The sequence below is a fragment of the Stegodyphus dumicola genome, chromosome X2, assembly GCF_044657685.1.
Source record: "Stegodyphus dumicola isolate Sdum_Otavi_A_Nest chromosome X2, ASM4465768v1".
Classification (NCBI taxonomy): Eukaryota; Metazoa; Arthropoda; class Arachnida; order Araneae; family Eresidae; genus Stegodyphus; species Stegodyphus dumicola.
This window is the reverse complement of record NC_140781.1, coordinates 154,961,170-154,974,201: the sequence shown is the minus strand read 5'-3', so window position 1 is coordinate 154,974,201 and position 13,032 is coordinate 154,961,170. Positions and strand designations below refer to the sequence as shown.

General features: G+C 31.5%; 1 protein-coding gene across 2 annotated transcripts in view; it reads right to left on the bottom strand.

The window, feature by feature from the left end:
* The window catches only part of LOC118181426 (E3 ubiquitin-protein ligase goliath-like), a 108,195-nt gene that overhangs the window by 18,477 nt on the left and 76,686 nt on the right, over positions 1-13,032 (bottom strand). For both annotated transcript variants that reach the window (XM_085809709.1, XM_035350573.2), the window contains 2 exons: positions 6,480-6,562; positions 731-827 (listed from right to left, as the gene is read on the bottom strand). In XM_085809709.1, the coding sequence (XP_085665835.1) occupies positions 731-827; positions 6,480-6,562 (180 nt within the window). The remainder of the gene's footprint in view (positions 1-730; positions 828-6,479; positions 6,563-13,032) is intronic.

The following is a 13,032-nucleotide window of genomic DNA, read 5'->3' as shown; positions in this document are numbered from 1 at the left end:
CTTGTAAACGGCACAACATCATCACTTCAAGTATTATCTTCATAACATCTTCCGAAACTTTTTGTGAATGCTATGGTGCTTTACACATACAAGGAATTGGCAGATATTCACCTCACATATGGTGGAACAAAAGGGAATGGGAATGAAGATTATACGAACAGTGGTTTCCCCACTCATCAGATTCCAAGTCATCCAACCTTTTCCAGTGTTGAACCAAGAATGCAACAAACCAGTTCTTTTGTCATCTCAAAACGCAATGCACAGTGTTCTTAAAATGCATCAATGTCAGAAATGGAACAGCGAGTTGTCGGCATTTTGAGCACGTTCTGCGAGTTTTTCACTAAACAATAAATCTGATTACACAACTCTTGGTCTTGTTTATTTACTTTCCCAACTCTGTTGTAAATTCAGGTTGAAATTCTAATATTTCTCTCAGAGTGGAATGTGACCCTATGTTCTATAGTAATTATTGTTCGTCTGGATGGGTACTATCACCCCTCTTAATTTGTAAAAACAATTTAGAATAACCCTGTATAAATAATAATCTATGTACTATCTTTATAATTGGAAAGGCATGAAGTTACATTCCCAGTTTTGATATGAATAAATAATATCAACATTCTGGATAAAAAGTAAATCAATACCAACATTCTGGATACTGATTCTTTTACCATAACATACATATAGATAGAGATTTTTTAAACTGCTAATTAAAAAAATATATACTTACAATGAGGCCAAAATGCAAAAGAATGTCTAATTTGCACATAGGACAAGATCTCTGTTCAAGCAACCATGGATCAATGCAAATTTTGTGAAAACAATGCCTAAAAATAAAGAAAATACAGATCAACACATACACATTTTAACTACACAAAATATCTTTATGCATATTAAAAAAACTTACAGCTATAGAGAGATTTTTACATTTTTTGCTGATTATACTGCTGCTAAAAAATGAAAATATCAGCACATATGTTGAATTATATTTTATTTGCTGGATTTACGAAGGCTTATAATTCCATTAATGCGAAAGTAATAAATTAGTAGTGAAAAATAAAAGTTTTGATTCAAATAAAAAAGCATTATGAGTTTGTGAAATGTTAACAAAAGCAAAGAAATTCATCCTAGCATTCTTAATTATGAACTTCTAAAACTACTAAAGTTATGTTTATAGTGCATAGTAAGACAGATAAAGAAATGAATGCTTGTTGCAGCAACAATCATTCAGATTTAAGAATTTTGATGCTTTCTAGCACAAGAATAAAATCTATATTCTAGTAATGCAATAAAGAAGACAGTGCACGGGTCCAAACATTTATAAAATGCTCTTATACTGCTTTATCTTTAAGGTTAAAAAATACCTAAAGCAGCACTGTCCAACTTATCATAGCCCGTGGGCCATATTTTCTTCACCAAACATTTCAGGGGCCAAGAAGGTTGATAAATGAAAAATCAGTTTATGTTAATTAAAAAAATATTTTATTTATACTGAAAAGAAAATATTCGTAATATATTAATGAGAACATTGTGACCATATTTGTTTAGCAACAATATCTTTTATGTCCACATCAATATTTGTTGTGGCAAGTCTAATTATATTTTCAAGAGTGGAATCTTTCAAACTATTTCTATATTTTGACTTTATATATTTCATATCGGAGTATGCACACTCGCAGATATATGTACTTCCAAACATTGATACAATCTGAAGTCCAAAATCTCTCAATTTTGGGTATTTCTCTTTATCTAAAAATTTGAATATTTCTATTCCAATTACTCCACGAGATGTAAAAAAGGGTCAGCCTGCAGGTCGCATAATTCTATTTCATCATTAAGATCAACGGAGTTGATATCAATATTAATTGGATATCAAAATAAATCAATAGACAGTTTAAGATAATCAAATTGAGAAAATCTTTCATTGAAATCTGTAATTATGATATCCAATTTTGGTAGAATATATTTTTTAATTCGCTTCTATATTGCATTTCTTCGCACATCTTTTTGCAAGATTCAAAATGAAATAAATTATTTTGCTCCAAATTAAACCTTAACAAGTTTAATTTGTTTCTAAATCCCGTAACATATTTATAAAGGCATCATACATTTTGATCTTGTCCTTGCAAGGATTTATTCTAAATATTTAAATAATTTGTAATGTCCATTGGGAAAGCAAGTGAATAAATGAAATTTTATTCAACTAAATGATGCTTGTAATGATTTATACTATATTTATGCTGAATGATACTTGCAAGAATTTATTCAAAATATTTAAATAATTTGTAATGTCCGTTAGGAAAGCAAGTGAATAAATAAAATTTTTATCAACTAAATTTGCTGTGAAATTTTCATTGACAGCAATTTCTGTGAGAAAAAGATGAACTTCTTTTCGAAGTGTGAAGAATCTCCTCAAGCACTTTCCAGCATTTAACCAACAATTGTTACTATGTAAAAGCAGATCTCCATACTCAGTTTCTATTTCATCCAAAAATGTTTTAAATTTTCAGTGTGCAAGAGAACAATTTCCGCCGCGAATTAAATTAGTAATTTTGCAAACCTTCTCCATTACATCTTTTAGTTGTAGGGATAAACCACATAATGCGTCCTGATGGATAATACAGTGTAACATACGACATGTTATTCCTTCATTTTGCAAAAGTCCCGCGAGCCCAATATTTTTGCCCGTCATAGCTCTAGCACTGTGGGTTACAATAGCACTGTACTTGTCAAATGCGCCATGCTGCTCTACTGAACATTTTAATTGTTTGTAAATATCTTCACCTTTTGTTGTTCTGTGTAACGATTGTAATTTTAAAAGTTCTTCTGAATAATTATAGTCTTCATTTACAGTTCTTATAAAGATAAGCATTTGACTTGTATCGGAAATGTCTGTGCTTTCATCCAATACTACCGAAAAATAGCAGCAACTATTGATTAGGTTTTCTAATTTATTAGTGACATGCATGCTAATCTCGTTTACACGTCAGCTTACTGTCTGGTGAGAAAGTGATATTGTTTGAAATTTCCTTACCATTTAATTACCTGTCATTAAATGCTCGAGCCATTTTTATTGCACATTTTTTAATGAATTCTCCATTTAAAAATGGCTTCTTTGCCTTTACTATTTCTAAACAAACTTCAAAAGATGCAGCTACAGATGCTTCTTGAATTTTTGGTTTTTGATTACAATAAATCGTTTGATGATCCAGCTGCTTTTTTATTTTTTTCACTAGTGGTATTTTCATGTCTCACGTGTATTCAAGTTATATTCTCTACACACAGCTATGATTTGTAAACATTCCAAACACAGTGAAATTAAGTTAATAATATTATAACACATTCATTCTTCAACAAATTCTAGACAAGACTGCACTCACAATTGCATGAATTAACTAAATAGCACAGGGTAGTGTGTGCATCACGTGTGTCGTCCATAGATAAACAACAGCCAACCACAAATATAATATGTGGCACCAATGTTGAGCCAACCATCATCAGACGTTAAACGGATTGCTGCTGTATTCAGCCAGGTTAAGTGAAGTTACGCAAACTAAATGGTACCTACCTTAAATTCAAATTAGATTTAAATTTTCAAATAGTAAAATAATTTTAATAATAATAATAATAATTTAGTAACATAAATTTATTCATAGTAAAATGTACTCACTGGTTGTAAAAATAATTTGGCGAGCCGTGCCAATTGGACAGCCCTGACCTAAAGCAAAACGAATTGCAATTTTAAATCTTACTAACAGAAGATTATGAACGAGGCCACCTTGAATTTGTCTGCTATGAAGATTAAAATTACCTAAATGCGTACAGCTTATAAAGGAATCAATTCAACATATCTGGAAGAGTGAGACACTTCCAGAAGAATGGAAACTTAGTACCCTTTTCTTGACTTGCACAAAAAAAAAAAAAAAAAAAAAAAAAAAAAAAAAATGATATCCTAGACTGTAGTAATGATAGAAGAATAAGTCTTCTTTGCACATCCTATAAAATTCTGTCTACTACTCTTTTTGGCAGACTTTTGCCGTTTGTTGATAACTTGATAGACGACTATCAACGTGGATTTAGGAAGAGAGGCTCTACAACTGAAAAAATTTTCAACTTAAAGCAGATTCATGAAAAATGTAGAGAATTTGGAATCCAGACTCACAATTTTTTTATCGATTTTAGAACAGCATATGATTGTATTAACAGGGAACTCCTCATAAAAGCTATGCCTGAATTTAAAATTCCAGAAAAATGTGTTGCACTTATAGCCTTGACTCTCAAAGAAACCATAATTCAAGTATGCAATACAGGGTGATTACACAGAATAGCTTGAGGTAAAAATGGAGTTTGACGGGGAGGTGCACTGGCATGCCTCCTGTTTAACATAGAACTCGAAAAAGTAATTTGAGATGCAAAGATCAATATTAGAGGAAATATTTTTACTCAGTTCAAATATTGGCCTATGCTGATGACATTGGCATTATTGCCCGAACTGCACTGTCTCTCAAACAGGCTTTTATGGCATTGGAACAAAGTACTAAAAGAAATAATATATTTGTAAACGAAAATAAAACAAAATATTTACCTTTCTTAAAGTCTGCCTTACAACTTAGTCACTTAGAAATTGGCAATTATAAATTTGAAAAAGTTAACAGTTTTACTTACTTGGGAAAAGAGATAAATAATAAAAAATGTGTTGGCCACAGAAATATATAAAAGAATCATTGCTGCAAATAGATGTTTTTATGCCCTGAAGTTATTTAACTCCAGATTTCTTAAATTAAGAACTGAATTGCTTCTTTACAAAAGTCTTGTAAGATTTGTCTTGATTTATCAGAGTCTAGGGCATTAACTTTACGTGATGAGGAAGCTTTGGGAATTTTTTAGCGAAAGATCTTTCGTTGCATTCTTGGTGAGGTTCAAGTAAATGGATCATGGAGAAGAAGATCTAATTGAGAACTCTAAAATTTACAAATAACCTGATATTGAAAAATTTGTCAAATTACAGAGACATAAATGGGCTGGCCATTTGGCTAGAATGAACGAAGATTGTTGCTTCAAGAAAATCTTTCTCTAGTATGTTCTAAAGACAGCTTTAAAATATTTTGGAAGAACTGGTCAGAAATTATGTGATAGGAAGTGGATCCAATTTTCATGTTTACAAATTTTCGTATAATGTATCAATTTATTTTAAGCCATTTTAACCAGTAATTACAACTTAATATTGTTTCAAATTAAAAATAATGGATGGAATATCATTCACAAAGTTCGAACACAGCATATTTAGAACAGAACAAGACTTTGCTAGGAACTTGCTAGCGACACAAGAAAGAAACCTTTGTTAAGAGGAAACAAATGATTGAAAGCATATGTTCAAATTATCACATCTGCCATTTATGTTTCTAAGAAAGATACATCTTTTGTATGCGTACGTTTCAAAACTTGTTTTTCCATTCGGTAAGTAAAGCAATCCCAAGGGGTGTAATTACTCTTTTGCGACAAATCTGAACTGATGGCTATTCTTCAAAACTGCAAAATAGAATGTACCTATGATGACTTTACTAAATTACCAAAGCCCTCTGCTATTGTGAACCATTTTAAACTTTCATTTAGAAATATAGAAGTTTACAAGTACAGATTTTTTACACATCTACAGCTATTCTTTTTAATAACTGTCATTTAACATAAATGCAAAATTAATTACTTGATTGTATAAATCAATTGCTATATACTAGCAATCTACTATACAAATCGAGTGAGATAACAGAATTATGGATATAATTGAACTTTGTCCCTGAATATATAAATAAAAACTTCGAAGATTACACCATTTTACATCTGACCTTTTTATATGCACTCATTCACAGATATAAGTACAAATGTACATAAACACGCTCTATCTTTCAATTTATTACTGTACCATCATTTTTAATACTACTATTGTTTTGAATTAATTAACTTTCTTGTTCTAATGTGCATTATTTTAAAAGCAAATTATGCCACAGATGTGAATATTATATTAAAAAGTATACTATGTAAGGTTCAAAGTATTTTGCAGTTTTTTACATTCAGAATACTGGCTTGGAATCAGATAACTATAAACATGAATGAGCTATTGTATAATGACAGAAAAAATTGGGTGTGTTCCTGTGTAAGAAGAAAAGACTAACATTATAATGCAGTAAGGTCACTATAAAAGTATTTTCTAAACTTAGTACTACATATTGGGCACAAAGAAGTTTTTACACTTCAGGTTACACATAGCAATTCTCAGATTATTTTCTTTTCATGCCCGCACGCATACACATAAACAAAACAAAACAAAACAAACAAAAAAAAAGAGGAAAACAAGAATTGTCAACATCAACAAATACACAAAAACAGCGCCTTAGAAACAAATCATGTCAGTGAAAAGGGGTAAAAAAGTTGCATAATTTTCTTCCAAGATCATTGGCCAATACTACTGCATTTGAACTTACTTGCAAGGTAAAGACCTTATCAATTCACCATGCTGGAAAGGCTCAATACATATAGCACAACATTCATAATCTTCGTCATGGTCCTAAAAAATGTAACACATACTAGTGAAAAATATTATTCATACAAAATTTTTTTTTTCATACAAAAACTTTATTATGATATTCATACTGAATACTGTTAAAACAAATCTTTAAAAAATACACATATCAGAAGGTACAAAAGGCATGAATTTGAATGCAAAAATAGTTTATATAGAGAGTGTTTCAGAAACAATGCATTTCTAAATATCTCTTCAGTGGCTGTGAATTCAGTCAAAAAACCATTTCCACTAAGGTAGCCTTTCAGATAAAGATAATAAAATATGAAACAAATTTATACAGTAGATCCACAAAAGTTCTTAAATAGTTTTGTTTCCATAATTGTTTGTCAACCATATACTTCCAACAAAATATTTGAAATAAAGCTAATATTCATACTACAGCATTTTTAAATTGTAAAATTGTAAAAATTATTTACAGTAACATACAATTAATTCAAATTTACTTGCAATAACACAATAATTAATCAAATTATTTACTTTCAAAGTTTGTGATGTTTTTAGATTTTCACTGCAAAAATATTCAGCAACATTTCTTTGCAACTTACTAGTGTATACCATTCAATAATTCCTAATTTTATTATATTTGATACACTGGTAGCACTTTTACACAAGTAATTTATTAGTTTTCCAAAGTTAAAATATGTTAATAATATTCACATGCAGTTTTAATATTTTAGGGACATAATCTAACAGTCAGTAAGAAAAAATAATTCATTAGATTATAAATAATTTTCACCTTTAACTGATACATAAAATACTATGAGTTGTCTAGTTACAATGCTGAAGCACTGCTTTTTATAACACAAACACTTTAAGATTCTCTGAATAAGACCAATACAAAAAAATTTGTAATGTAAAAGAATTTCAAGACAGTCAGCAAATCAATGCACGTCGCTTAATAAATTAACAACAGAAACCTTTTTTAAACTGATATTTTTAGTTGCATATGAATTTAAATATTTTTCTCTTTAATTTGTAAATGACCCCTCATTTTCAGGAAATAGGATTTCAGACTTTAAAATTAAATAGGTCAGTTTTTGGAGCATGGGTGTCAAACATTTTTACGCTTAAAGTAAATCTAAATTTTACTAATTAATACTATACAGACAAGAGTACCATGTAAAAAATTTAAGATTTCATAACTTTAACAAAACTGACTTATTAATTTAAAACTATCATGACATGAATAGTTACCTTAAATAATACATTTTTGTGACTGGAAGTATATGTCTATGGGCAATGGTTGTGGGTGGAAAAGGGTTCATATAAGGACTTTTACGGATACACCATATACATTCATGACAAATAAAGAGAATTTGCCCATTATGTCAAATTTCTGTTAAAGAAATTTGATATGCATATACATTTATAACACAGAAAAAGATGTACCATTCAAAAGTCGTTTTATGTGCACCTGATAATTGGTAAAGCTCATAGTACAGAGATGTCCAAAATCCACATTGTGATATCAGACTGAAAATGAGTCTAATATGGGATATGATCCATTCTCATAGCCAGACAGGACATGCATTATAATGGAATACTATATAGGAGGCAGGTGAAGAGATACTGTGGTAGTCAATCCCACTTTTGCAGCAAGGTTGTTTTGAACTCTGGGATAGTCCTCATAGGGAAATGACGAGATGAAACTGCTCTTTGAAGAGCATCCTAGACATACTCTATAGGGTTAAATTCAAGAGATCTGGCTGGCCAATCCATGTGGCAAAAATCCTCATTTTTCAGGTAATCATCAATCAGCCGAGCCTATGTGGACAAGCACTGTCATCCATTAACAGGAATCCAGGACCATTTGTGCCCCTGAAAGGCAAACACAGGGCTGTATGATCGATCTCCTCTCTGTACCTCATAGCAATCAGACAGCCTTTGTCAAACCCATACAGGGGATTTCAACCATCCAGTGCTTACCATAATATGCTTACCATTATATCTCTAGAACTGTAATAATCTTTTCCTGATGAGGAAGGGTTGATATTGTGTTCCAGGCTCTCTCTATATGCAGGTATGCCGAGAATCATAATCCATGTTGAATCTCAACTCATTTGCAAAAAGCACAGTGCTGCATTTAAGTCTGATCCAAGACACTTGTTGTCTGCACCATGCTAGATGTGCTTGCTTTGTGTGCTCCAATGAAAAGGATGCAAACAATGGGTCTTTTAAAATGCAACTCTATCTTAAGAATCCTTCAGGCAACCCTAGACTATGGAATTTGGGTTCCAGTCACAGCATATAGCTCGTGTGAGAGCTTTGAAGTTGTAGCAGTCCTAAGTCACAGTGCTTAAATTGCCAGATAACGATTTTCAGTTGTCATTGTGGATCTTGGTCGACCTTGTGCAAGTCTTGATGTGGATTCAGCGTCCTGAAGCCATTTCAATAAATTTCAGATGACACTAAGCATTGAGATTTGAAGCCACCTACAGTTGTGATTAGTCTGCCTCCAATCTATCTCCTTCTGTCATCCATGGTTCATGCCTACTTATTTTATGTGATACCTTATAAAATTTACTGAATTCTTGCAAGAAATATGGCAAATGTCGTGAAGGGACCTACAGTTGTGATTAGCCTGCCTCCAATCTATCTCCTTCTGTCATCCATGATTCATGCCTACTCATTTTACGTGATACCTTATAAAATTTACTGAATTCTTGCAAGAAATATGGCAAATGTCGTGAAGGGGTATGAGCAGACAAATCGTGGAAAACCACTCATGCACTTATATCCCCTCCACAATCATAGCTATTCATTACATTTCTATTCTGCTAGCAATAAAATCCTTAATCAATTCATATGTAAAAAACCTTAATCAATTCATATGTAAAAATCCTTAATGGAAATGTAAATTCCCAACAAATACAACATGACGGTATCCCACTTGTTACCACATAGTTACTTGCTTGCTTGCTTTTTGAGATTTATCTTGCTAGGCATTGTACATTTTGGCTAACATGAGGCCAACACTGGCATTATTGAAGATATTCAAAACAAAAAATGTCATTTCTGAGAATGTGGAGTTATCAGATCTAACAGAAATCTAAATCCTGTTCATCTTAAACTCAATTGCTAGCATAATTTTGAATCATAAATGTAAAAAAGGGCAATTTCATTTTAAGATTTTATAACAAAACATAAAATTGCACATGGAATTTATTACCTTACTTTTGGGGAGAAACATTTTTCAGAAATTCTTTAGAAAAAATAGCATTTGAATAAGTTTCAAAGGACTGATTCAGTAAAAATGGAATTTGTGATATTTGCTTTTCATGAAGTTTTCACATAATTTGTTTGTTTTAGGCTACTGCAACAGTCATGAAATTTCCAAAAATTAACAGCAAGATCCATATTATATACAGCAGCGTAAAGTTGTAACATATTCTGAATTGCTGAAGTTAAATAATAAGAGATTCTTAGCTCAGATATATTTATTTTTATAGTACACGAAAGAATACTTATATCATCTATTAAAAATGGCTCTGCATTAAGATTTTGCTTCACATCTAACAGCATTTTAAAAGAATTTGTTATTATGTACCTTCTTAAAAGGGCACCTTTGTGTGGGGCAGAACTTGAACACCCACACAGCATGGCCTGTCTCCAGTTCTCAGATTACATACTTTGTGGGCAGTAACTTTCAGGTAGTGTAAAAACAGGTATTCTATTCAGCTTACCTTATTTATAAATGAGCATACAAAGAAAAGACAAAAATATTATTTTAAAAATAATTAAGAGAGAAAAGAACATGGAATTTATAAAATAATCCAAACTCTACATTGAAATAATTTGTCATACAACCTCATTTTATATCTGATACCTCATTGATTCTATACCTCATTTTATATCTGATAGCAAGATTCTCTGATTCTTTTCTAATGCCACTGCAGAGAAGGAAAATCAAAGCTTGTTTTTTAATATGCATTACGGATCATGGCAATATCCACAACATTCTTTCAAGGCCCTCTGAAACTCATTATTCTGGCTTCTATAAATAAAACAAATACTGTGGCTGTCTCACACAAATCAGATAATTCACAGAGCCCAAAAATCTGTGGTCCTAATTAGCAGTAATCAGGTTGTGGTGATGTTGATTCAGATACTTAACTTGCAATTTTATTTACATACATTAATTTGAAACCTGCATATTCTGACACTGCATTACTAAAGAGCAATTACAACTTACACAAGTCACAGTTTTAAAGATTATGTTGTTGTATGCAACAAGAATATATAACACGTTCATTTTTCTTCAATTAGTTTGAGAACAGCTAAAGTTTGCTTCAGAGTCTGGAAGCTGAATAATGAATTATAAAAAATGCTTTGGCATATATATATATCTTGAAAGCATTATTTACAGTTTCTAGCATTGTTTCCATACTGCAATTTTTAGATCACACCAACTACCACACATGGTTTCTAACAATTCAAGCACTTTATTTATGATCCAAATGATGAAATAAAGTTTATTCACAATTTTAACTTCCCACAAACATTATAAACACATTAACCAGGATTATAGGACTTAACCCTTTTGGTACAGGCATGTCATATATGCATCAGCAGCGAACTTACCTCACGGCCAGGTGTGTCCTATTTGAATCACCATTTAATTCACTGTACTGGCCAGGTGTACCACATATGACTTTTTAGATAGAATGTTAATTAGTATTTTTTGTTGCCACTAGATGTAGCTGTATGTCTGTTATGGAGAAATATATCAAAAGTTAAGTATGTGTACCTTCATTCCAATGCAATGTTTTTTATTTTTGGCATTTTGTTTTGGAAAGAGAGGGAGATTCGTGGGTGGGTGTTGAGTAATGTAACGTCTCTTTAACTGCATCATTTGATATAATCAAATGCATGCATGTGTTCTGGATGCTTTGAGGTACTTTTTATTTTTATTTTTGCGATATAGGTATCTGAACGTAGAAGAATATACACAAATGCTAATTCGTAGGTGTTGAGTAACGTAATGGCTCTTACTGCATCATTTCATCATATAAACAAATGAACCATGTTCTCTATGATCTGGAATACTTTTTAATTTAATTAATTAATTTATTTTTTATCACCATATATTGGAGCAGATGTTCTATCATTAGAGACTTTTTTATTACTGTTAGATTTCTCTGGCATTGAGATGAATATTTTGTATGGCTTAGCAAAAGTTTTTTTTTTTTTAATGTTCTATTGCTGGTGTTCTATTTTCTTAATGGCAAAACGAAAGTGCTACCTGACCGTAGAAGATACACAAATGCTAAATGAGTCAAATTTGCTGATATTCTATCCCTGTGACAGTTGCAACATTGGACTTTACGTACATCCATGTTTCAAAGAATATCGTACTCTGTCTCTTTTTTGAAGTATTGCTTCCTTTTTGTTGTTTTCACATTGAATTTTTATGTTAAAGACAGTTTTAATATTTTTTAATTTTAATTATGTGTTGTGATAAATAAAATCTGTGATTGTTTGGATATTCTTCCATATATATTTAATTGTGGGATAAAGGAAAAATTATATTATTTTAGAATGAGTATATTATAAAATTTTTAAGAAAAGTATAACAATAAAGGTTTTAAATTAATTCTGACAACTACCTGAATGTTCTCATAATGTACCAAAAATTGGAACAATTGGATGACAAATTTAATTTATATGAATTTTTTCCCAAAGTTAGGCTTAGCAGCACAAATTCCCCATCCCCACAAGATGAAGTATCTGATTAATGCGCCGTCCCAAGAGAACGCTTCAGTAACAGAGGTGCCCGTCGTGAACAGGTTAATTTTGTAATACATAAATACATTATTTTAATGCAGAATTACAAAAGTTATAATTCTGAATAGTATCTGTTTCTCTAAGTATTTTAATGTGCTAAGTCTTATCTTAGTGGATATTAGTCACCATTCCATAAACACATGTGTTAATGCAAGGATGACCATACACTTGGTTTTATACCTATTACTTTAATTAGATTAGAAAAATATATTAGCTTAACATATATACAAAAATAACAAAGTAAAACATCACATGCAAGTCACTCAACACAATCAAAGTATCATAGGTGGAATTCGACAGTGGTAGCAAGTATGCTAATATGAAAGTCAGCCAGTATCACGTGACATAGGGGAGGTCACTTCAATGTTTCACTGATAGCTGCCAGAGAGGGACTGCGCTATCCAATCCGAAATTAAGACCTACAAGACAAGAGAAGGAAGCAGGTTGAGTTCCTAAAGTATTGCCCCCTGAGTGCAGAAGGCAAAAAGAAGTGACAAATATCTAGTGTTGAAGCAGACACATCTTCCTGAGCATGTGACGACCAGTAGAGCCCTGGGAGGAATCAGAAGATCGAGCAAAGCAGGAGGATTTGGAGAAGCAGAGGGATCTAAAGAAGCAGAACAATCACTGATCACAGATATCAGAGAATTCAAACCTTTGAAGATTGC